At 40.1% G+C, this 27,318-nt stretch overlaps 1 protein-coding gene across 2 annotated transcripts; it reads left to right on the top strand.

The window, feature by feature from the left end:
* The first annotated feature begins 103 nt into the window (after positions 1-103).
* On the top strand, positions 104-27,318 carry LOC124276074. 2 transcript variants are annotated; one of them, XM_046711728.1, is made up of 4 exons: positions 104-317; positions 22,519-22,719; positions 23,201-23,326; positions 23,927-27,318. In XM_046711728.1, exons 1-4 carry the CDS (start codon positions 146-148, stop codon positions 24,127-24,129), a joined length of 702 nt encoding a protein of 233 aa, XP_046567684.1. In that variant the 5' UTR covers positions 104-145; the 3' UTR covers positions 24,130-27,318. The 2 variants fall into 2 exon arrangements, with proteins under 2 accessions (XP_046567684.1, XP_046567685.1); XM_046711729.1 differs by lacking the exon at positions 104-317 and adding an exon at positions 15,931-16,361.

Below are 27,318 nucleotides of genomic sequence, written 5' to 3' on the forward strand. Positions count from 1 at the left end.
AAAACAGACTTTCAAAAAACAAACTTAGAATGAAACATTCGACCGAAGATCAAAGGTCACGTGACAGCGCCACCTGGCGACGATAGTTTACACAAACACCTGTCAAATTGATCATGTGACCACACTAGCCGTCTGCTATCTCAAAATGGCGAGAAGGGATGTACCCACCGTCTTAGTTCTTCTCGTTTGTTTACTTCCCTTTGCACAATTAGTGGAGGAAAAATATCACCAGAATATATTAGAACGAAGCGAGGAGATTATAAAAGCCCAAGATGCAGAAGAACCACTTTACAAAAAGGATATTTCAAAATTAACAGGTGAGTAAATCCACGTCGTCTGCATGCAACATGTGTCATTTTGTGTGTATGAGTGTTTTAATGTTGCAATAAGTCACAATTGACAGTCGTAGTTTTATTTATTTATTTTTCATCTTTCGTCCATTCCTTTACAACTATCGACAGTGACATGAATAATTTCATCGACTTTGTCTCAATTCTAAGCAGTTACGAATACGAGGCGTTTCTTATCAATCCCTTTGAAGTTTACAAATACAGATAAGAAATGTGATCATAGGTTATACTTGAGTTAAGATCCGGTATAACCCTGTCCCAAGTTCGATTTTCTTGTCATTATGTCGATAAATATTTGCTGAATGTAATCGACAGGTGCGCGTTGAAGTTGCGATATCGGTAAGTGACAATTCGCGAAAGTTTGTTTGCGGGCACACGCTCGCGAGAAGTCTCGGGTCATGCACGTAGAGGATTCTCTCGATTGTTATCAACGGACTGACCGCCTGTGCATGACACCCGCAGGTACTATCTGAGAAGCTCTGATAAATGGCTTGGGTAGAGGTACTCGGAGCGCCAGGGTCGAATTGGTGGTGACAGCCCGCGAGAGACGAACGGTGTTCAATGGGCACAAATCTCTCACATCCTCGTCTCGCGCTTAGTCCCGCCTAACCCGCTCATGCCGATTGTAAATATTTGGTTTTATCCCATCAGGTGTAAACCAATGCTATATCACAAACCTCTTTCACAGGGAGATATAGTTCTAGAAAGCGTCCCCTTTCTATTGTTTCTGTCATGCTTCTCGCTTTTAGACATATTGGTGAAACACATGCTTGCATAAAACTAATTATTACCACACATGTGTTATACCCATTATTCCGCAGTGGTCTATTTGTAATAGTTTTCTGAAATGTCTGTAGGAGGTTTGGGTAATTGAATAATACAGGCATTTTCATAGCATCATACGATTGCTTATGACATATGTCAGATCTGGTCCACAGGTTCTGAAAATTCGCGATGTCTTATTAGATCTTGTATTTTCCACATTATGCATAATAGGCAATGAATATATTTACTGATGCAAAAACTGAAATAACTGGCCGTTGGATACTTCATTATAATACATTTGCAGTATGATGACCGCCTCTCTTAAGTTTATTTCCCACGTTTAAAACTTTATCCACAGGTGTCCCCCGACACATTTTTTCGTGTTCTCGTTTTTCGGGCTTTGCAAGCCAGGTAATGCCATGTACCGGGTACTGTTAGTTTTCCCTTGCGACGGTTAGTGATTATGAAAAGACGGGATCTTAAACGCGCGGAGCGCATGTCACTGTTCCACGCTCTCATTTTCTTCACATGATTGCGTAGCTCACCTGCACTGCATGGATCAACATTCTCTCATTCCCTTGGGGTGAATCCTACCCACTCCCCAAATCCTAACAAGCATGATCAACATGCCTCTTATTAGCGTCTAATTTATCCGTTTATTCTGACAAGGATCGGGGCAGTGTGTACCACAACCTAACTCCGCCTGAGCCACTCTGTGCCAGTCACTAGTCCAGCGTTCACGGCTCTTATACCCACACCGCAATTGATGAGTTCTTTTATTTACTTGTGGATATAGACACTGAAAAGACTTTTCGTGTATATTGAGATATATATTATTCACGCTTATGACACAGACAATATCGCCAGTTGCCTTCACACACATAACAGAAACCTACAGTTGTTTATACCTTCCTTGTACATGGATGTCGAAACTGCACTTTTCATCAGTTTCATCACAGGGGGTTGAGAATTCATCAATGAAAGACAGCTTCCTCTCACTGTTAACACTGCGTTCTGTGAGATATGATTATAACTAAGCACGTACATATTCTATATTACACCAACACAGGGACCACTGAAGGACGTGGGTATTATATATTTCTAGGTTAGTAAACTTCTCGTTCATAAATCTCTTCAGAGTTGAGAGTAGAGGTGACATGTAAAAAACAAACGAGAAAGAGGCTATATTTCAGGTGCGAAGAACTGGTGTCAGACTTCTTTTCATTCTAGCATGAATCGTACACATATCATTCGTATATTCAAAAGAAAAAAACAGGAAATTTAAAACAAACTGACAGGTTATAGGTATAATATTCAGAGGTTACATTCATCAAACGCGTCGTATAAATGGTGACTAGGACCTTTCATACCGATTGAATATTTTCACAAATGATGTTGGTCCTTTACTTCACACCACACATTGACACTGAATATACGTTATGCTTGTCATCAAGTTTCATTACGCTGAATTTGGTCCGTATTCAGTGGGGTACACTGTGTTATGTGTTTAAGATGACGAAACATTACAAGATTTAAATGACACTTAAGCTAACAGACGCACTCTATAATACTGAAGCCAGCGTATTCGTGGTATTTATTAACTATTGCAACAGTTTGTGAATGGTGTGTAAATATCACGAAGCTGTAAATATTTCGCTACGATATATTAACGCGATTTTAAGTATATGTGTATCTAGGTAGGATGTGAGTAAGAGTTACCCTCAAAGACGAAGGTGTCACCAATCTACTTCAATCTACTACAAATGTTTTTTGTTTATACAAACACATAATAACATGTTTTGTTCTGTAATTGTACAGTTGACGTGACAGGTTTGGTTTCACTTACTTTCATAGATTGGAATAAAAGATGTTTACATTTGCATCAGAAATATGTACGGATTATTGTATGAATGAACGTATAACTTAGAGAGTTTGCCATTGGGCAAACTACACAAGTGAGCATTTTGAGAAGCCGTGTTGTGGATATCATCATGGTTGCACTGTTGATGAGAAGCCGTGTTGTGGATATCATCATGGTTGCACTGTTGATGAGAAGCCGTGTTGTGGATATCATCATGGTTGCACTGTTGATGAGAAGCCGTGTTGTGGATATCATCATGGTTGCACTGTTGATGAGCACACGCTGCTTCAGTCTGGCTTCATCATCAGCTGACTCATGCACTGGATGAAGCAGTGAAAATACACACGGAAACGATGTTAGCCCATTGAAAATTAATTAGCATCCTTAATTAAATATGTGTATACCATTTCTATATACCTGACAAAGATTTTCACAAATAGATAAACAACTTCAAGAACCTACATTGTATATAATCGATGGTGAATATACTTACTTATTTTCCATACATACTGAATTAATGGATTGAAATAGATAATATATTATAAGTATTGTCGCATAAAGAGCTAAAAACTGAATAACACATAAAAATTTGGATTTACTCTTCGTGTTTAGTCTTTTTTAGCGAAAAACCAAACCAAACCAATTATTGTCATATGATAAGACCGTTTTTAAGTGTCCTAGTGGAGTAATACAAATCAATCTTAAGCATAAGTTGATGGTAACTCTCCTGCCTTAACACAGACGTACGCGACAATCGTGGCCGATGGTTGTTTTGTACCACGACTACCAGGTATATTTTCTTTTTACAGTGCACAAAACAGAAACTCTTCAAAAGTGCATCCGTTGACTCGATTTTAACTACTTTAACTACTGTATGTATATATTTTATGATCTGTTCATTATAGTGTAATAGTAAAGTATTTACGTAGTAAGGGTAATTGACAGTTTCATCTATATGATGACAGCACGAATAAATTACTGTCTATCAGAACTTCCCAAACATATCAGACATATGTGTTTCTACCCACCAAGAACGGTATTACTGGTTTGTAGAATGGCATGTACGGGATGGTAAAATATGTATGTATTCTTCGTAATTTAACGTATGCTTTCTGCCTGTCCTTCCCAACAGTAGATCAACATCTTTCAGGTCGCTCAAAATGTATGCTACTATTTGTTGACCATATTCGCTTGAAATTGTAGCTTATTTGATTGGAGATTCACCCTCATACAGACAGTCAGTCATTCAGAGACTAAGTGGTGTACATTACGATTTTGGTAACGTAAAAGTGAGTGAGTGAGTGAGTTAATATTTAATCGGCACATCGGCAATATCTCAGCCATATCGTGAAGGTAACAATTTATACAAGAAATGAAAATTTTGGAGAGTGAAACCTGTCGGCGATGGACAGTAAAAATACTAGAGTATCACATATATACTACCTATCAAAAGTTTAGACTCGCTTAAAGCACTCACTATATGTTATGCATATAATATGGTTAAATCGAAGATGATTTTTTTCCACTAACTTGGGGCAACCAACTGCAAACCTTATGCTGATGAATTGCACGAGGATCATGCATTAAAATGCTGAAAAGCATGTGCAAATATCGTGCATGTAAACAGCTGCGTTTTGGTGTAAAGTTTTGTTAAGAATTCGCAAATTTTCACCGAGTTTCATCGTTTATTGAACTCATGACAAAAATATTTTCAAAGTTATTTTTATTATTATAGAATATTTCTATAGCGCACATATCCACGCAATAGTGCATGCTCAAGGCGCTGGTATATTCTTTTCCCTCGATCATTGGATGTCAATCTCAACGGCAAATCGCATTATCAATCCCAACTCCCCTGGGGAGTATACAACTCTTTTCAGCCACTAGACGCACCGAGTTATTGTGGCTTTCTCATCCTAACAAGGTACCCATTCACAGCTGGGTGGACTGGGACACATAGTCACAGTACTTTGTCCTTGTTACGAATTTGTTTTTCAATACATCAGTTCATGTGTAAACAGTACCTTTAAACTGTATGGCCTATTTTTCAAAATCTAGTTTAGAACAGTTGACTGAAGTAAGTGGCTACATTTACACTAGTGAGTCTAAAATTTTGATGGGTAGTATATGAGTAACGTAAAAGTAATCCTGAAAACCTATGGTATTATTTGCCTGCCTATTTGATACTTATATCGTTTCGAATGTACCTATACGTCATTTATCTGAAGCACAAGTTAGTGGGTCAACTTAGATACACCAGTTACTTTGGTTGCGTCTATGAGTTGTATATCAGTTCACTTGATGATAACAATCATATCAAGCTAGACTGATAACAGCATCGTTCCAGGCAGCGCAAGCCACAGCTCGTGTAAGGGGCAGGCAGTGTCGGTCCCTATCAAACTGGACTGCTATGACTATGAGTGCAGTGATAGCACATGTACATAACTAGGCTACAGTTTTATAAAAACAAATATCATTATTGCAAAACATTTGTTTACACACGACAACCCGTATATTGCTGTATTGTCAGAGTCAGATTCAATTGATTAAATTTGTTCCGAAGGTATCTACTATGATAAGCAAGCATTTGGAATGCTCCGTGAGACAAGATACTAGTATACAGAGGTACCGGTTGCATCACTGAGGTGTCAGTCCGTAACATTATAACGTACATATACCGTTACATGCTCAATGTTATTTCATACACAGGAAAGACGGTATGTCAAGTCACCATATTTGACAGTGTCTTAGTTCTAGATAATGTCGAATGATTAAGAGCTAATTCAATACACGCTAGATAACGTTGAGACATAACTTTAAACTTGTGACCCTATCCCACCTTCAAACTGTTTAAATTATGTAATATCATTATTTAAGTTAATGAAGATGGCAAATCTTTCGAAGAAAAGTGTCCATTATATGAAATAATGTGTGTTTTATTTTATTTTTAGAGAACTGTCAGTGGTTATTAGAATATCCCCCCAAAAGTTAACTGAAGACCTGGGGCGCTATGGTAGGCTATTGGTTAAAGCGTTCGCTCGTCACGCGGAGACCGGGGTTCGAGTCCACACATGGGCACAGTGTGTGAAGCCAGTTTTTGGTGCCCCCCGCCGTGATATTGCTGGAATATTGCTAAAGCGGCGTAAAACAAAATTCACTCACTCACTAACTGAACACCTTACCTAAATGTATCACGTCATGACAGAACACAGTAGGCGAGCAGAATCACAAAAAAAAATTTGATTCAAAATTAGCTGGACCATGTTTGTTATCACAAGTACATTTTTTAAAAACAAAGTGCTCTCGATGCTGTTTATGTAACTGGAGTTAAATCCGTTAAGATGTTTTAAGCTTTTAGGATCTTAAAGGTGTAGCAGTGATTTCCGTTTGTTTGAATTCCTTTGATTGTCCTGTCAAAAAATATATTATGGATATACGTCTAGTTAGGTATCAAAATATAACAAGCCATTTAAGTGATAGTAAACTACTGTTTGCAAAGCAGATCACAGCCTGTAGTTCCCCAAGGTATTATCCTATCGTTCTCAGATTTGAGAGTGAGTGAATGATGTTTGTCACCTTGGTCATCACTTTCAAGGTGACGTGTAGAAATATCGAGTGTTGATCATGCCAACATGCCAAACAATACCTTACAGCATTAGCAATGATCAGCTGGGATTTTTATGCCAAGCAATCTTCAGGGTCACACAGAGTAACCGTCCTTTCCTCATTAGGTTTGCGATCCCCAATCATTTACGAGCGCCATCAATCCCACGTCACTGTTTTGTGTGTGTGTACTTATTCAGTTTCCTAACAGCCGCATATCGATCCTTTAATAGACATTCGACACATACTTGTGCCAGGGTGGCAATGGCGTTCGTGTGACTGACTTATTCTCCGTTGAATTTGTTCTGCACACTGTTTCCAGTTCACATGGATTGATTCTGTTGGGTATCTGATGTGAACAATCTTTTGGGTATTGAATATCTTTGTATATTCGTTGTAATAAACCCCATATATTGAAACTCCACATCAAAATTAGTCTGTCTAGTTTATTTTACTTATGATAATGTTGCAGATGAAGGTGCGTTGATCTTCAGAATCGGTTGCCTGTAATGATTGAGAGTTTCTATATAGTGTCTATGAGTACAGAATATGTATATTATTAACTCTTTGCAACCTTTCCCCGAAATACTTCACTCATAACAAGCATGCAGAAACACACAGGCATTGACGCAAACATCTACCGACGTAAATATCTGACTGTGTACACATCATTTCAATTCGATCAGGCTAATGAAAGACACAGGTCTTTGCGGGGATTAAAGATTTAAAAAAATATGATTTATTGTATATATCGTGTCGGGGATCATCTTATGTTTTTTTAATAAAAATCTTTAATCCTCGCAAAGACACGAGGGCCTGTGATGAAAGAATGCAAGAAGGCTAAACAGAAGCATATGTGGGTTTATTCGACGAATTCCTACACATATATACCAAAATATCTGAAATATATATGGAGATCGCTTACGAACCATTCTGAGAAAACGAAGATGATACATAACCGAATGTTTGGTTGTCTAACGACTGACGTAGATAATATTTTAGTGTGCAGACACCATTTCAGCTTATATGAATTGCATATAGAAATACGACACCGAACTCTGGAACATGCTTGTTGCTTACAGCGGTATGGCTGGTGTACCAAGTGAGTTGGATCATCGAAAGTGTGGTTTGTTGGTCATGCGTTCACCTACTAGGCTTCATACACCAGAGCCCGTGAAGATCCGGGTTAGAATTGGTCTTCACCAACCCATGCTTGTCGTAAGGGGCGACTAATGTGATTGGGTGATTGGGCTTGCTCACTTGGTTGACACATGTCATCGTATCCTAATTGCGTAAATCTATGTTCATGTTGTTAATCACTGGATTGTCTGGTCCAGACTCGATTATTTACAGACCGCCGCCGTATAGCTGGAATATTGCTGAGTGCGGCGTAAAAACTAAACCCACTCACACTCACCCACAGACCAGACTCGTTCTGCACAAGAGTTTAAAATAAAGCGGACCTTTTCCTTTAAAATGTTCTCCTAGTCACTATCTCTTACTTATTCCATACGTATGTACGCAGTAACCCCAGTACAGTATGATCAACAACAAACGTTGCTATTCTTTAAACACAGATCATTTACATACACGTGTATACTAGGTGGACTTTCCCCTAAATATAACACGAGGCCATGTTTTTGCATGTTAGAATATAGACCCAGGTGTGACTGATGCGTAGACAGGGCACTCCAAATAGCGGGGGGACACTGTGAAAGGAAGAGACTCTGGCCATGGAGTGCTTACTCCCCAAACACTCCAGATGTACCATGATCTATACTGGTGTCTGATAGAAGGTTGTTTGGTTCATAGAAGACATGGTCAAACCTCGACAATCATGGGTTATTGGATTGCCATGATGGAAAGCTCAATCCCAATGTGCATACGGTATTACAAGTGCAAGTCAAGATAATGCAAAATATAATCGAATGCTATTTTTCATTGAGATCTTGGAAACTAATCCAGTTCTCAAAGCTTTGGAAGAATAATATAACGGATGTCCAACGATGTAATATTGGGGAATATCTGTATCAATAATTTCATATTATAGTTGAAAATAGGTGATTCGTTCATTAAGAGCTTTACTTATTTTGTATAAATGACGTTTATCGACTTGCTTTTAGAGTAAATACTTTCACACCCTCTCTGTATTCTAATAATGTAATATTGTCACAATTACTATAGCATTTGCCAGTTAAATTGTGAATAGGTGTTACGTTTGTGGTCCTTTGTATGTGAGACGCAAACGAACGACATATAATTGGCTTGTACCTGTGACACCTGAAAACAAATAAGGATACATGAGATCTAACTTAAACTTAAACCGTGCGCAAATTTACGTTTACTTTAACATTGCTCAAGGATTCTGACATATCAGGGAAGTCTCTTTGTGGGAAAGAATCTAGACACACGTCTGTAAAACGTTTGCCACTTTGGTGAAACCCGTCAAGACAAGTTGCAATTGGGTGCAGTCATAGACTTACATTGAGGCGAACCCATAATCAGCAGATCGTGGTAGGCGAGACCCACAGCCCTAACGAAATAACTTCTTATTCCTAAGTGAAATGATCAACGTAGAGTAGGTATCGTAGACCACCCTTCTGTTTTCACCACACAGAGATGTGGAGAAAGAATATATATATATATGAGAATAGTGTGACGTTTATTTCATAAGTATCACTGACTGAACAATGAGGCAGAAGGGCAGTTGTTTCCTATTCTAAGCACAAACATTTTCAAATCGAACAACACATGCTTAAACCAGTTTGATTTCCCTTCACTTATGTACATGTATATAAGTTACATTGAGAGCTGATTCCCACGCACGGGACCATCAGTTTTCTACCCGTTAAGGTGACCCCTCTCATGCCTGGGTATCAGTTTACCGACCCCCTGTCCCCCGGGTCAAAAGACCTTGACATACCATTCTCCTTTCACAGCCTGGAGTCGCCACCCATTCACAACACCCCGGCACCGACAGTGACCACTGTTCGCCCGAGTCGTGCATTAATGACAGAGCCTTCCACGGGGATGATTCCTTCACTTGTTTGGTGACATCCGAGAGTTGGTGTTTTCCTATGGTATTTTGTCTGTTGACGTTTGAAATTAATTCACGATATAATGGGTCTGGTTAACGTCACTTCAACTGTGGTTTGTTTTCTTGATCTCCACGATTAGTCTGGGGATTGTGTTGACGCAACGAAAGCCCCATTTGATAATATGGGGTTAAAACAAACGTCACGTGCCATTTGCTCCCCAATTTGTCTCAGTTTAAAGTATTTTGATAAACCGTTACAAGTACTTTCAATACTCAACAAAACAAGTTAAGGCCCACCCCAAGTTTCAATAATAAAGTATTAAATAGTTCATATTATGATGCATATAATACTTAAATATTGAATATCGATGTGGTTCTTAACTTTTTTGAGGAGTATATATTATCAATTCCATTTTCATGGCGTAATAACTAGCTGTAGTCACGTTTGAGCTAAACTATATTTCTTTATTCAAGTTGAAGTAGTAAAGCCTTACCACACTGGACCAAACTACTTTGATTACATTTCTGTAGCGCCACAGTGATTTCTTATAACATGATGCGACTGTTTACTGAGATGACCTTGCGATCTAGTTATACAATCCACGAGCCCCTTCACTCTGGCTGACTGACACGAAGCCATGATTGGTTTGGGTATACGCTACCGAATTAAGGGGTTATTTGTTGACCATTCAAAGTCGCGTCCAGTTACTAAACCTCTTGAGAGTTTGATCCCTGGGGCAAGGTTTAGGGGAAGGCCGGTGGCATTGATCCGATCCGGTGATTAGTGACGGGTCTTAGAGTCAGGCAGTGTTACATCTGTCCACTTCAGGCTCCGATCCTTATCGACCTTGTTCCTCATCCTTCCCTTGCGTCAACAGGAAAGTGAATCTTATATATAGTGCGCGGTGTACAACGCCGACAAAACAGACAAATTGGATGTTATATGACCGAATTACACACGAATTGAATGTAATAGACAAACAGGTTAAAAATATAGAAAGAGAGTTTTGGAAACACACAACACGTAGTTGTTATTGTCGAACAATCACCCACGTATCAGAGACGTTCCTATACCTTAACACCTACATTACAGTACCAGTATCGGAAAGGAACAACGCTGATAGATCATCGGAGCACTGGGATCTGGAAGTGTGATGAATAATTATACCAATACCAATACCCGGACCCATGACGTTGCTGGATAAAACTTGTCCCCTTCAACTTTAACATGAAACAAAGTTACCAATAAGCGCCAATACTATTGAATAGTTCTGTCAGTTGAACTTTTGACGTCCGAAGCATTTCGATGTATGGGCACCTTACCCTAGTCGCTTGATGCGTGACATATGTACTTCGTTAATGGATACAAATTATGGTTTCTATTTTTTAGAAACATACATAGAACAACGACACTTATGAACGACGATTAATGTTTGAAAGTAACAGAAATCATAGGTACATTTTACACCACGAATAACATCGAATACCAACTGAGTACGAAAAATACCTAGAAGTCTATCTTCCAGACCTCAGAGAATATTTTCAATAGGAGTCCAAGTCAAGTTTGGAATAGATTGGCAAGGGTAGATTGCCTTAGGGTTGTTCTGGGCTCCATTATTATATTTTTCAAAGAATTTTGTATTTTTGAATAAATATGAAAAAACGGTTAAATATCTATGTCTTGGACTAGTCATTCTAGAGACCGTGCAAGCGATACGGGGTTAATTACGGTGTTTCTTTGATTAAAGCCTGTGCCTCAAATAGACGGCACAAATCAGTTAAAATCTGTAGTTTTTATGGATTCTCACCTTTATTATGTTTGCGCTTTAACACCGGGATAAATACTGTCAACAAATATATTCCCGGACCTTTCAACGAGGAAATGCGGTTTATGTTGAATACAGTACGCCATATTAAGTGTCGTAAGGTCGTCCAAATGTCATTCTACATGTCACTGAACAAGTCAGTCTGGTGTGATCAGTGTGTTTATTTCAACAGAAACATAGGATGTGTACATTCATTATGTGTATGTACAGGAACTAAGTAGTTGACTGTACGTCGTTAGCTGTCGACGTGTTTCCCGTCAGCCCTTCCATAGCGGCGTGATATATCTGACTGTGGCCATGACTATATAACACTGTTTAAGAATGAAGAATGTCTGAGAGCATATGTCCTTTAAGTGGTTTCTCGCCGGATTTGATAAGAATACTTAACTAACAAACACGGGATGAAAAAAAAATCTTATCCTGCTTTTAAGAGGTTATGCAAATATTTTGGTTTTATTTTTGCTGTTGAAAAACACGTAAGACGGTGTGAGGAGATTTTAAACAAACATTCGCCTTGCGGGAGAAAAAGGGCTTGAATTAGAAGTTGGATTTTAATAGTGTGAATAACAGAATGAGCAATGCGAGGTGGGGGCCATGGTATTCATATCAAGGAACGGCTTTAAATTAAATTTCAGTCGTCAAAATGAGCTCAAGCAGTATGTACACGTGTTTCTGAATATATGAAGCACAAGGTAATACCACTTCATTGAATGGTCGAACTGGGTACATGGCTGCACAATTATGACAGGTGAACGATTATTATTAAAATTGTGAACAGGAATTTCATATGGATTACTCGTATAAAATGAATGACTTCCTTCAGAACTTCTATGTGTATATAAAGTGAGTCAAATGGAACCTTGTATTTTGCAGATTGTCCTTTCAGTATTTTATGTTATTTGAGTATTTCTGGAATCCTTTTTTCTTGCTTTTGACCTTCTGTGGCAACTCAATGATATTCTCTCCTTTCGGTCTAAAATGTATATGGTTTGATACTGGTGGAGCGTTGCAGAATATGATGTAGGTTTCGTTTTGCGCAGTGTCTAAGTGTGAATCACCAGAATAATACAGATGTGTTTATGTTAAAGGATAATATTGTGTTGGCCATGTCGGTCACGGGATATTGACAGGGGCCTCGACCTTTCACAATTTAAGATATTAAGGGTATGTCGTTTTTTCGCTTGGGTGTCGTCATTACATTTTGTGTTCAGCCTTAGAAAGAATATATTTCTTTATTGCATACGATCTGCAAAATACCAACGGGAATTGGGATCCGACAGACTACATGTATGCTTGCTCCTGAACGGGTTTGGATGATCAAGTGTGATGTCATCGTAAAACGATATTGCTCAGAATATCAATCACTGGATTGTCTGATCCATATGTGATTGTGTAAACGCTGTGTAATTAATTGTTGAATATTGTTGAAAATACCATTTTGAATTAGAGATTTACAGATTAACGGATCAGTTGAATGAAGAATAGTGAAACCTGAATATAAACACTTTAACAATAACGTTACTTCAGTGTATACAGATAGACACCATGATTAAACACAAATCATTCACTGCTTATTTCTAACAAGTGGTTCATGTAATGTAATCCTTTCAATGTTTTTACAAGTTTCAGAACAAACAGATCGTGATTGTGTAATTTTGAATATGTAAGTCACAGCAAAATATACTTTGATATCAGCGGAAGATTAAACACTAATCGAATAAATGATATGTAACAGTAGACTGGCCGCCTAATCTGTAAGATTGCGATAGTGTTGTCGTGGGCCGTGGAGGAACGGGATGGCGGTGATGGGGGTGCCGGCACTGACTGTGTACTGCTGTGGAGTAGCGGTAATAATATCAGCCAACGCCGCCGGGCTGCAGGAGACACCTCCACGCACGGACTGATACATTGAAATATCTGATAACCATGACTGTATATATGGTTACTTATTGTGTCACTCTAATTCCTTTAATGAGTATTTTCCCCATGAATATATTCATTGGTCATGCGGTGGGTTAAAAAAACATATCTAAGCTATCGTTACATCATATGTTAGTGTTATTATCAGGATATATAAAAAATTGTCCCGTAAAAGCACGAAGATGTAAAGATGTATCATTGTTAACTCTGGCATGGGACTTCTGTTGAATTTGAATACTCATGTAGTCAATAGTTACGTCTGCGGCTCTCTGCTTGTTTCATAACCTAACCGTTTATGTTTTGTTGATAAGCTGGTTCGTGAAAGCTTTAAATGATTTTGCATTTGTTGAAATCCTGGAATTAGAACTGTTTATCCCCTCTTTTAGATTTTAGTGGTTGGAAAACATTTTTTGTCTTTTCTGGCCAAGTTATTTCGTCCAACTTTTACTTGCAAGTTTCCCTCGTCTATATAGTGTCGCAGGTGCTGAGCTAACCTGTGGCTAACCATAAGCTAGGCGCAGGTACATACATATCGCACGGTGTACGCCCGCGACGTGACATGGGCAGAGGGTGGTGTCAACGCCGGCGAGGTAAGCCACATACCAGCATTACCCTTAGAGCAAACGGATATTACCCAACCCGTGTCAGAAGGGCTCAATTTGCCACACCTTCCTACCCTAAATACCGCATCGCTATTCATAATACGAGTTCCCATGTACGACTAGCTATCCCATGAATATTACAGGGCTGGGTATGTAGGTTTAATCAGGGCAGAGGTATATCAGCTACCTCTTTGTTTACTCGGTGCAGACTGGATGGATATTGTACACCGTCGTCGGAATCCGCCACAGGACAATGCCGATGACGTGTCGGGTTCATCATTTCGCTGGGTTGTTGACCCTTAATCTGACCCGAAACTGTATAAAGTGATTATCAGTAAAGAAATCCTGATTGAAGCACGCTGTTTTGACCGATAGTTAAAAACTCTATAAGCTAAGCGACGATCAATAGCATGCTGTATTGCTGATGGTTATATACTCAGTAAAACCTGTTTTCCAAATCTGTCAATGAAATGAATCAAGTCAACGAAGCGCTTTATTCAAGTCTTTTAAAACCAGCACATCCTTACGAGCAGCGCATACCACCGTAGAGTGATAATATAGTGAAGGTAAATAGGAACGCTGTATTACACACCTGCATATTAGGTTACAGTATTAATTTGTGCACCTGCACATAGGTTTCAAACATGTGTCAGGATTGTATTTTCAATCACAACAAAGAACAGTATACTTTCATACTGAAGCACATGATTTTATCATGAAGTCATAGATCCATCTGTTCCTTACAACCTACTTCACACATTTAGTACATAGGTTTGTGCCCAGTGATGAGTAAACATCTCCGGCGATACCCACTCTACATGATGTGTTTTAATGATAAATGCATTGCTTAGGGGTCCTAATCACTGATCCGTGAACACAAATAAAGATCCTTAATTTTTCAGCAATATGCCCCCCTGGCCTTATAGATTAAAGTATGGGCCTCAGGTTTGCACTGGTATTGAGTGGGTCACCTGACCAGATAAAGTCAAACCAACTTCACGTTAAGTCAAAACCCAAGGAGTGGTCGTTCATTCAAAATGAATAGACAGATCATGTATGCACCATTAAACTGACCGACATTCAAACGTAAATCTTACTTAATGTATTATGTAGAAAACATCAACATTTTAAAGAATACACGAACATAATGCGTCGAGGTAATATGCTACACAACTGGAGAACGTTGTAATCTGTTGAATATGAAGCCTTGCGTTCAGTTGTGATATTCACCGAGTCGAAAGTTAGCTGTGATATTGTTCATATTCGCCCATGTTATCAACCGACTTTGCCTTGCCACCCCGTCTCACATGCAGCTTAGTATGTGCGATATACACACGTTATGTGCAGGTTTGTTTGTTATTTATCACTGCACACAAATATTCCAGCTACATGACGAAAACCTGCAAGGAATTCGAGTGTCGACATTGCAGACGATCCACTGATCTTTACTCTGAATAACTGTCCATCCGCGTAAAATACCATGAATACTGAATAATGACACGCAAGAAACCCATGCATGGACTAACATCATCGCTGCCTTATCTATTCGCTTCCTATACGATCATGAGGCTGGGGACACTCTATCCCAGATGTTTGGGCTGTTGAACGAGTGCATGGGATTCACTCAGCGTACTGTACAGTTTCCAGCTTGTATGTTGCCGACTATTTGATATGCCATAACTGCCCGCAGTTTCCGAAGAGATTAAATATCAATTATACAAATACAATTTGCTAAGTTCATGTGTCTTGATGACAATGATGTCTTGAAATCGGCACAGATGAACCAATGGTGTTATCGTGGTGCTTGCATACCTAGATTGGGCCACATGTTGACGGTTATTGAGAAATCCTAGGTGACTAAATATGAGTTTATCATAGTCTGGTCGGCTGATGTCACGTGGTGGGATCAAGCTGCAGTTTCTCATATTATTATCTGAATGCAGATAAAGCATTGCGGTATCACTATCTATACACGCCCATTCCACGTTAAAGTGAACAACTGGTGGGACCATTGCAACCCGTCGCTGTCCCTACCAATCTTCTCCGCCTCTTACGGTGGACAGCCCTGCCATTGACAGATCAGCATCATCCACAATCAGTCTCGTATACAGTGCTGCTAAACCCATACTGTACGAACTAGAACTATTTCAGCAGAAAGATACAAGTTCAATTCGTGGAAGCAAAAATACCTTTAATCTGTGCGTGTCGTAACAGATATTCCATTAAAAAGAGGTGAAATTTCTGAACTAAGACGAGGGAACGCAATCTCAGCAGGCCATCTGGAAAAGAGTTGTGAAATCGTGACCCACACTGAGATCTGATAGAAGAGAACCATGCGGAACATTACCTATATGTGTGCCTTGTTGATGGTGTGTGTGGCTTCTCCGACGCCAATACGTAAGTCAGACACGGCCGTGTTTATTACGCTTAGGTATACGTGTTGACAAGCCCATTACTACCAGTAGTCTCTGTTTGGTTATGCTGCCTCCTACCACTCGTATTTACTTTGTGAATTTTGCCTACTTGGCATATTTGAAATGGGTATGGACATTTGTTGGGTTAGCGATTCGATTTGATTTGAAGACTCTGTGTTTTAATTCGTCATGTTTCTTGTCGGAGATTTGACATTATGCGTCGACAAGTTGCACAAAAATTCATTATCAAATGTCACGCACATGTTTTCGTCTTATTTAATCGATATATGTCACCTTAGTCTCAGAATCTGCTGTGAGACATCCAGGAATATACTGGCCATCTTACTTCTCCTTTAATGCGGTATATCTGTAACACCACATGACACCAAGCTTGATACCCGTTTGGGGAAAAGAACCCGGCTCGTCGGCGTGACGAGCGAACGCTGTTACCACTAGGCCACCCAATCACCCCTGATAGAAGTGACCCAATCCTCGAGTTTGTTTGTACCTAAACTTGGAACTTGTGGCGCTGACTCGGTCAGATGAGTGAACTTCAGTGTTCACAAATTTGGAGCTGCAAACAGCCCAACTGTGGGAAACGGTCGATGAGGGTAGTTTACATAAAGACTATTGGTCAGGGGCATAACTTGCCCCCAATCATATTCGAGGTATAGTGTTTATATCCCTGTCTTGTGAGGGTTGTTGTTCAGGATTTCAGTCACTGGTTTGCTTGGTCCAGACTCTTAATTACAAGCGTTTATATCAGAAGTTACGCTATGTGGCTTTATGTATTATCGTTCTCCGAATGCTTGGGTTGTTCGTGCAGGCAGACAATGCTTTGCTTGGTTTTAGCATTGAAGTCTGCCACGCTTGATATATAATTTTGTTCAGTCACTAACTAATGTCGTAGTAAAATCCTCCTCACTTATTTCCATTTTATAGACCACCGTAAGATACTGGGCCTAGATTTTCGAGGCTCTCTTAGCGCTAAGATAGTCGTAAGTGCCATACATTACCATTAACTTACGACTATCTTAGCGCTAAGAGAGCTTCGAAAATCTAGGCCCTGGGCCCCGTTCCTCAAAGCCATCGTAGCGCTAAGATGAATGTAACTCCCATACTTTAACATAGACTTACGACTGTCGTAGCGTTACGATCGCTTTGAGGAACGGGGCCCTGGTGATCCTCTCCATGTGGTCGGTGATATGATATTTACCGTAGGGTGGTTTTCTTCACGGGGTAGCATTTGCTTGTTAATTGTCCTATTATCTAGGTCTAGTGTAATCAACAGGAAGGTACTTACACGGGGTTATTATGAGGCACTTGAAGCTTTTATCATATAGGTTTCCTTTAATATAACAATGGTAGAAAGGTTTATGAAATACTTTCAGTTGAAAATGAATTCCATACAAAGTGTACATTATAACGCAGTATGGGAACATATGATTTGGACCTTATTTTGCATATCTCCCGATCAGCGAGTACAATAGGATCCTGTCACCTCTTGGCTCATGAATGACGACGATGTGACGGGGCTATTGATTCGCATTACAACTGTGTCCCACACACTCAAGTGTGTGGGTAATGAACGCCGCCACCACGCGCTGCTGTACTTGGGTTTTCATGTAATGCTTTTTAGTGTATGATTTACTGACATTTGGAGTGGATGACAAATGGCCTCTAATGCGAGGTATCTGACCACACACTGGCTCTCCAGCACTGTACACCACACTGCCACGAGTTGGACATACTTATTTACTGCCTTCAATACGCCCCTGGTACATTAAAGAATGATAAAAGTTTGCCTGTTATGAATGAATTGCAAACAATGCACCTCACACAGTGGTATATATATAACTACGAACGTGCGATATTTTAACCCATTATGGGGGTTTCTCAGTAGTAAATGGATTGTGTTTATGTAAACAGAAATCATATGTACCTCAGTTTTGGTACATATTTGTACAAGGCCTCGCTGGTTGTGTAAACGTAAACGTGCCACGTCCATACTTTCTCGGTCACGAGATGAAGTATTACATTAGCATAAACATCCATTCACTGATATTATAAAGATCAAACACGGTGAACACCGTCATGTGAACATGTATAGACCGTCGTTACTCTGCCACACAGCCAGTGTAAGTTAATAAAGAAGTTGTAAATCCATACCATGCGTTTTATGTTACCTTCCAACTTCTAAATGCCCATCAAGCATCCAGTGAAAGTTAGAAACAATTTTCTTTAAATACTAGATATGATGTCGACAACAGCAGCTGTCATACCACGTGGATACAGGGGCGTCGGTAACACAGTGGTCACTGCGTTTGCTCATCACGGTGAACGTGATTTCTGGTGTAACCCCCGTGGTATTGCTATAATATTATTAAAGTGGGCGCTCCCACTCAGCGTCCATATATTTTGATTCGAAGCCTATTAAAATCGATTGAAAGTTCAAACCACACCGACTGAGTTTGGCAAAGCTCGTCGTGTACTCTTGTCAGGAGAAAGTGCAAGTTCCTTCACACTCGTCAACTGCAGACACATTTCCCCTTTAAAGAGACAAAAAGGTGTTTACAGCGTTATTCGTGGATCTGTAGGAAGTCTTTGAAGAACAAAAACAAAATACATCACGAACACAATCAGAGACACGGACCAAACAAGCGCCTCATCAACGCAACATGATTCACTATTTTGGGGGACAGGGACGGAGGTAGACACTTCCGTACACACAGCACATTCCGTGCATGCTGACAGCCCCACCAATCAAAGTGCTTCAAATCCAGATTGTTGCAACAGTTGAAATACAATTAGTGCACTGAGAGATAATGTTTGCTTCACGACTTTACTCACAACGGACAGATGAATGTTTCTTATATATAAAAATAACGACGCTTCACCTGGTATTCGTTTCACATGCTTACACCTGTTGTCTTTCTGACGGTTGAATAATCGGTTGAAATATCACAAAAGGCATCTGTGTGCGAAAAATGTCATGTATCAAGACTTTTTTTTGTTCGTTCCACATAGTATTACGTGTATAATGTAGTCGACTGGCGCCTGATATGTTTCGTTTTGGATCATTCAAATGCTATTAGCGTTTTGGATAGTTATTTCAAATTCGGGAGGGAAGTTGTGCAATCCTGATTATTTTGTTGAATTTCAGAATTCTATGCGTTATTCAACGCTGTACTGAATGCTCCCATGGAGACCTGTATAGAAATTCTGTTCGTTAAGGAGGCAAGTCTAAGGACAGCCTGTTAGAGGGATATTAAATTTCATTCTATTATTCATTATTCCCCTAGAGACTTGTGCAAGTCTAAACATGCGTGTACAGAGAGAGGAACAACTTGCACTGCTAGGTGCAGCATGGAATCCTAGGACGAGCATTGCTATTTACAATGTTTGAGTCCTAGGACAGGGCACTGCTAAATACAATGTATCAGGGTTCGAGTCCTAGGACAGAGCATTGCTATTTACAGTGTATGAATGTTCGAGTCCTAGGACAGAACATTGCTATTTACAGTGTATGAGGGTTCGAGTCCTTGGACAGAGCATTGCTATTTACAGTGTATGAGGGTTCGAGTCCTAGGACAGAGCATTGCTATTTACAGTGTATGAGGGTTCGAGTCCTAGGACAGAGCATTGCTATTAACAGTGTATGAGGGTTCGAGTCCTAGGACAGAGCATTGCTATTTACAGTGTATGAGGGTTCGAGTCCTTGGACAGAGCATTGTTATTAACAGTGTATGAGGGTTCGAGTCCTAGGACAGAGCATTGTTATTAACAGTGTATGAGGGTTCGAGTCCTTGGACAGAGCATTGTTATTAACAGTGTATGAGGGTTCGAGTCCTAGGACAGAACATTGTTATTAACAGTGTATGAGGGTTCGAGTCCTAGGACAGAGCATTGTTATTAACAGTGTATGAGGGTTCGAGTCCTTGGACAGAGCATTGTTATTAACAGTGTATGAGGGTTCGAGTCCTAGGACAGAGCATTGTTATTAACAGTGTATGAGGGTTCGAGTCCCTGGGACAGAGCATTGTTATTAACAGTGTATGAGGGTTCGAGTCCTAGGACAGAGCATTTAGGACAGAGCATTGTTATTAACAGTGTATGAGGGTTTCGAGTCCTAGGACAGAGCATTGCTATTTACAGTGTATGAGGGTTCGAGTCCTAGGACAGAACATTGCTATTTACATTGTATGAGGGTTCGAGTCCTAGGACAGAACATTGCTATTAACAGTGTGTGAGGGTTTGAGTCCTAGGACAGAACATTGCTATTTACATTGTATGAGGGTTCGAGACCTAGGACAGAACATTGCTATTTACATTGTATGAGGGTTCGAGTCCTAGGACAGAACATTGCTATTTACATTGTATGAGGGTTCGAGTCCTAGGACAGAACATTGCCATTAACAGTGTATGAGGGTTCGAGTCCTAGGACAGAACATTGCTATTTACATTGTATGAGGGTTCGAGTCCTAGGACAGAACATTGCCATTAACAGTGTATGAGGGTTCGAGTCCTAGGACAGAACATTGCTATTTCCAGTCCTGGGATAGGGCCATGCTGGGGACGGAATTGCTGTATATTCAGGAATGTCTCAGATGGAGGAAATTTAGATATACACAGACACAGGTGATTAACGTAACGGAGGAAGAGTGACTGAGAGTGAATGATTTTACATTGCTTTAAAACACCCTTGAAACATCACTTCTGGAACACCATCAATTAGTTTCACACATTGTACCCATGTGGAGAATCACATTCGGGTGTTGGACAGTGTGACCCAGTGTGGCGAGCGAACGCTTATACCAGTGGTCATCCCAACCGCCCGATAAGGAGTTTATGATAGTTTGTTTAAACCCACTTCAGGGAAGGGACAGTCTGCGAAATCACGTCTCATCGGTGACTCCATCCAAATCTTACATCATTCTGGACGAGCACGGAAAACATTTTACTGTGTATAGCTGTTTAAACATCGATCGTGTTATTTTGAGATAGTAGGGCTGTCAGTCTCGAGGTAGTTGGGGATGTATGTTTAATCTGAATCATTACGTTTTGAGTCAGAATTGAAATTTTTGAGCATTTACGTAGCAAAAGGGATGCTGGAGAGACTAGAACAAAAGTAGCTGCTCCTGGACTCTACACAGCTGTGTTGGTCGTCAACTGTGGCCAGGCAATGGCCTACCGGTGACAGTGCAGATAGTCCGCAAAGGTCACTTCACACGGCCATGTTAACCCCAAGCAGCACAGACTTGTGTCACGCCGTGACCTTGACGTTAACTTGGCGTGACGTCACACCGTCTGTTCGTCGCTCATGCTAATACATCCAGACTGACGGGATTACGGACCCTCCAACAACAAACCCCCAAATGAGTTACGTGCTGTCAATTTTAACAAGCTAGTTCAGAAAACAATTTGCCACTTTCTCCAGTCGTGGCGCTTGTCGTCGGTTTTACCCATCGCGACTTGGTGTTTGCGTATGGTGGTCGTTATGTATTGACTCAGACACCTGCTAGCGACATGACCCTCGAACCTGCATACATCTCTCTCTCCCAGGCGGAGCTTGCCGCCATCAGCAGTTGTAACGGAGGACAATTGAAGTGCAGTATGTACGGTGAAGGGCGGTGGCGCACCCCAGAGTTGCCTATAGTGTTCATTGTTGATGTGTTATATGTCTGGACACTGATTGAAAAAAGGTACATTGGTGATACCAACCAAGGCTGACTATTTACCCATGTAAATGAATATTACCAACATATAGGCTTTATATCCTGCATCTGCGTGTACCTGGTTGCTAAACATAATAGTCTAAACCAGGTGTTATTTCAGATTTTGTACCAGATAGTCACAGCGACGTTGTGCCTCCTTCATGTAAATCTTGGGGATCAATCGTGGAAACTCACCTCTTCTCAGGGGCAGGCCTTGATATATAGATTTTCAGCGAGTGAATTTGTGTCGGGAATTTTGATCGAAACAGATTATTGGTTCAGTTAGATTGTGGTTCCTCTTTCAGGACACAATACACGTTTTGTTTCGGAACATCAGAATATGCCCAGTGAGATTGTTTCCGGTAAAACTTACTGAAAGTACGTCCAGCTGATATATGTGCATTAAATTTGTAAATTTCGTTTCAGATACATGGAAATGTGAGGCTCCCAAGCCACCTGACCACGGCTTCATTGACGGCACTGACTTCAGTCTCGGCGCCACTGTGCACGTGCGATGTGATGAAAGCTACTATTTGGTTGGTGCGTCGGTGATCACGTGTGTGGCTGTACCGGATCCTTTTCATAAACACGTGCAGTGGGACCCCATAGGACAATGGGAATGCAAACGTAAGCACTATATTACTGATGATGATAGAAGATAATGGAGCATCTTTCCGTTATTTGAACATGTGCATCATGTTCTCAGTGCTGAATGGTAGGCTGAAGCCACATGGCGTCACGTTTCTCAATCGCTGACGTACTACGTTAGAACTGTATTATATGAGTAACAACAAGTAAACTCAGATGTGTGATAAAGGCATTCCACGTTCACACTAACATTTCGATTATCTCATTGGATATTCTGTAACTTTGATATAACCCGCCTAAAACGTATCTTATGGAGATTCATTAGAATCTGGATTCTCGCCTTAAACTAGATAACTAGGACAAGCAGTAATATTTGACGACCCATAAAAAACTTAATCCGTCTGTAAACATTTAAGCCAATATCCGTACATTTGTTGTGTAACCTTTGTAGACCATGTGGTGGAGAGTTCAAAACTGAGTTTGGAGAATGTACACCAGTGGATACAATATTCTGTTTCAGCGAGGAAACGAATGCAGAGTGAGAACGAATTACAGTACAAATTTATTCCCGAGCAAGCTGTCTCCCTCGATGACTATGAACCTAAATATGGTCAGTTCGGATCTGGACCTTATACTGACCCCAAAGGTGAGACATGCATGTCCTGAATTACAACGTGAGTTGTTGACATGTGGGAAGCCAATGTGTACAGTTTTCCATGTTGTATATTTATATGTAAGCATGATGCATGGTAATAAATGTACCCACGCGCAGTAGCTATGCTTATCGTGAGAGTCAGCTGTGTGGTCTGACACTGTCCTAGCTGATAGTGGGTGGATTGTTTCTCCTGTTTTCGGTCACAGGGTAACTTATATACCGTTGAGGTTAAAGCTGTAATGTTGCAAAACAACAGCGTGAGTGAGTGGGAATATAAGCAACCTGCAGGCATGTTCCAGTAACATCATCATGGTATGGTGGAAACGACACCAGAAATGAACACGTTCTATCCATGTGGAGAACTGGCAGGGCCTGGCTTAACGGGCGGACGTTTTGCCTAGCCACCCTGTCAAAATAACAGGTCATTCTTTGAGTCGTAACAGCTTCACAACTGAAAAGTCAGCTGATTAAGTCTGAATGTCAAGGTTTACTCTGTCTGTGTTGAGTGTAGTAAACAAACTTCGCCGTGATCATGTTCTTATGACTGAAAACTTATGATAAATTCTTTTATACTACTGCTTGTGTTTTCAGTTACGACTGGTCCTGAAGGTTTAGACGAGCGGTGTACATTACCGAAGATTGTCGGAACATGCCGAGCTGCATTTCCGAGGTATTATTTCAATATGGAGACGATGGAGTGTGACAGGTTCATTTACGGCGGTTGTGATGGAAACAGCAACAATTTTAAAACTTTTGAAGAGTGCCAGCGTTACTGTTCAGTAAACAGCGCGTGATGGATATACTAGGCTTATTACTGCCACAGGTCATAATAATATGACCGGTTATACCAAAGAGACATTTTGAATAGTTAATGGTTTAGAATCGGGTGATATTGTATTCATGCACTCATGTGCAGTCACACGTGCAATTTCGATATTTGGTCATCACGTGTACTATGACGTCATACGTGTTGTGACGTAAATGTGCATGCAGATTCTGTGATGTGAGAATGGTTATGGATATATCGTGTCATGTTGTTGCGTACATGGAGGCTGTCTGAAGACTGTTTCCATATTTGTCATTTTCTGGATTCGGGTACGGTATTTCTGGTGCACCCGCCGTGATATTGCTGAATATATTGCTAAAAGCGGCGTAAACCTAAACTCATTCACTAACTCACTCACACACTCCGGTAGGCCACATCAGCCTTAACATGGTGTCTGTACGCATCCCGTGTCGCATAGCTGACATATTGCCCAATTTAACTATCAAAAAAACACTCTTTTAGATTCCTCGTAAACTTGCGGTCCTCGTCAAAGTAGTCAGAATGTGTGGATAGTTGCTCCGAAAAACAATGACTGTGTTGTCTGGTCCAGATTCGATGACTGTTAGGCCACCGCTGAGTGCAGTTTTATAGATATTACAAATATTAAAATCTAATGCCGCCAGCATATAAAATACTACAAAATGTTTCAATATATGAGGACTCTTCAGACAGCCCCCAAACCCGTTCTTTGTTTTTTAACGACAGATATACCGTATTTGTGCATTCTGTCTGTTTGGACATTCCGTGCAGATTTGTGTATGTGAATTCCTGGTGTAATTAGGACGATTAAACTAGTCTTTTGTGTAGGCAAAGAAATCACTTTCAGCGTTTACCTAGCATTAAATGGAATCATGACGGTAGGGGCATATTTGGTAGACTCCGCGTTGAACCCTGTTTGTATTCACGTACTGTGTGCGGCTTGTGTGTGAATGGTGAATGTACGTAAGTGCCTTCTGTAAGACATGTACACGGGTTGTAACACAGGCCATAATACTGACGTATGGTGCTGCTGCTGTGGTTGCCGTTAATGCCACATGTGTTGTATGACCACTATAAGCAGACTCGTCTTCGCGATATTCTCGCCACAATAGGTCGACGTCGAGAACAGAGTGAAAATATCTCGTTATACCGCTGTCCAGGCAGATTACGCTACTGCGAAGAGGTCTTAAGATCCAGAAATTCTTCATCAGAACCTGATCTATTAGAGGATTATTATGAAAACCATATATTTTGAAATATTGTATTTCGATATGATGAAAACCGACTATATGTTAGCAAGCCTGTGAGTAGACGAGAAAACGCCCTTCCATGACATTGTTTCAGAAGGCAGTCATGTGACTGCAGACTATAGAGCTTATCTTTTCATATGCTTTATTTACAATGTGTAAGTATTTCTGAGAGGTGTGGGCCGATATTAGCCATATTGTTTCAGACTGTGAACACGTGGCCTCTGTGTTTGGGAATGGAAACCATTCAGCTTACAAGAAGGTTTCTCCTCTGTCATTCGTTGGTCCCCAAACCAACCACCATATAGGCGAAACGCAGAGAAATATTATTTCCCATACCCTTCAATGTCATGAACATTTTGAACGATCCCTTGACATAAATGGATTAATCTAAGCCGTTCAGTCTTTGCATTAAGTTAGTGCTGATTTGTTGTCCTTTGATTTGCATAAATTGTATTTGAATTGTAAATAGCAAGTAGCTATAATGTATTTAATTTCATATAATCAATCATTTTATCGGTACTATTCTCTCAAACATATATTGAACTGCACGCAAAATATTCGTAGTCATTGCAAAATTGAATTTGTATGAGAACATCATGTAGTGGTTGTGGTGGGTATAATTCTGCCAATGAAGACTCCCGGCTTGGTGTGTTAAGTTGATTAGTCGTGACTAACATGGGTCAGCTTGCACAAAGCGATCTCAGCTTAAAGACAATGGTATCTCCCATATATTGACATAGATAGGATAGTTATAGCTCTAGGAACACTTTGTGCAAGTTGGCCCTGGGTGCCGTTGTACAGAAGTCTACTGTCCCAAGTCTACGTGAAGGTATGGGGGTTACGACCACCTTAGTGGTAAGATCGCTTGTACAACGGTACCGAGGCCTGTTACCCTACGTCCACCCTTGTCCCCCGTGTTGTCATGTTACACGTCATCATGGAAAACAACTTTATACTGGGTCTCCGCCATTGTCTTTCTCGTCAGGGAGGGAAGCTGGGGTGACTTAAAGGTTAAGGCTCTGGCTCATCACGGTTGGATTTCCCCTTTGGATATTACGTATGAAGTCCGTTTCAGTCTCTTTCTGGGATGTTTCGTAAATGGGCTTTAAAGTATAGTTAAAGGCACATAGCAAATGTGTCAGCCAATATAGAACAGGCTAGGATTATATTAAGTGTGTTACGGTGTACTGATATGGTTAATATCAAATGACACTAGTGGAGAATGTATTTATAATTAAATTGTTTTGATGAGAAGTGAGCCGCAAATGACCATATCGTGAGGGCGGCCAATAAAAAACTCCTGCTGAAGATATGCAAACACAGCCGTCTTTGTCAATGTCCTATGGAAACCAGTATTGGATGATAAAGGATTATTCACCCTAAAATAAAATGTATTTCTTAATGCACTTTGTGAAAACTGTTACAGTTGAAAGTATGTGTTACTAGTCAAGAATATGAAATATGAGTTTGTTATGACCAGATCGATGTAGACTTATATAAATAGCCGTTTTACAAGAGGAACGTTCAAAATCCTATGTTGGTTTCAGTGCGTTTCTGCAGTTTTAATTATGGTTTAAGAAGACAAACGAACGTGTTTCAGCATTTGCTCTGAATGTCGAAATGCAAATGTTGTAATAAGCTATCTTGTAAGTTCTGCATGTAAATAGATGTAACTGTTATCTCTTAAACAAAATGCAATATTGCAATAATGTTATCCAATATTTCCATGGTGCCAAAGTATGTACATTGATGTATATTTGATTACTCGTGACCAGTGTGTATACGTTGTGTAATCATCGCCTGTAAGTGTACATTGTCTATATGTCATTGTTTATGTACAGATGAATATCAAAATATTATTTAATTATATGATGTGTCGCTGCAAAATTACATCTTTTCATGTTATTAAAAATAAAGTCATAATTCTA

This window comes from Haliotis rubra, unplaced genomic scaffold (genome assembly GCF_003918875.1).
Source record: "Haliotis rubra isolate DU_JTF1 unplaced genomic scaffold, ASM391887v1 Scf205, whole genome shotgun sequence".
NCBI lineage: Eukaryota > Metazoa > Mollusca > Gastropoda > Lepetellida > Haliotidae > Haliotis > Haliotis rubra.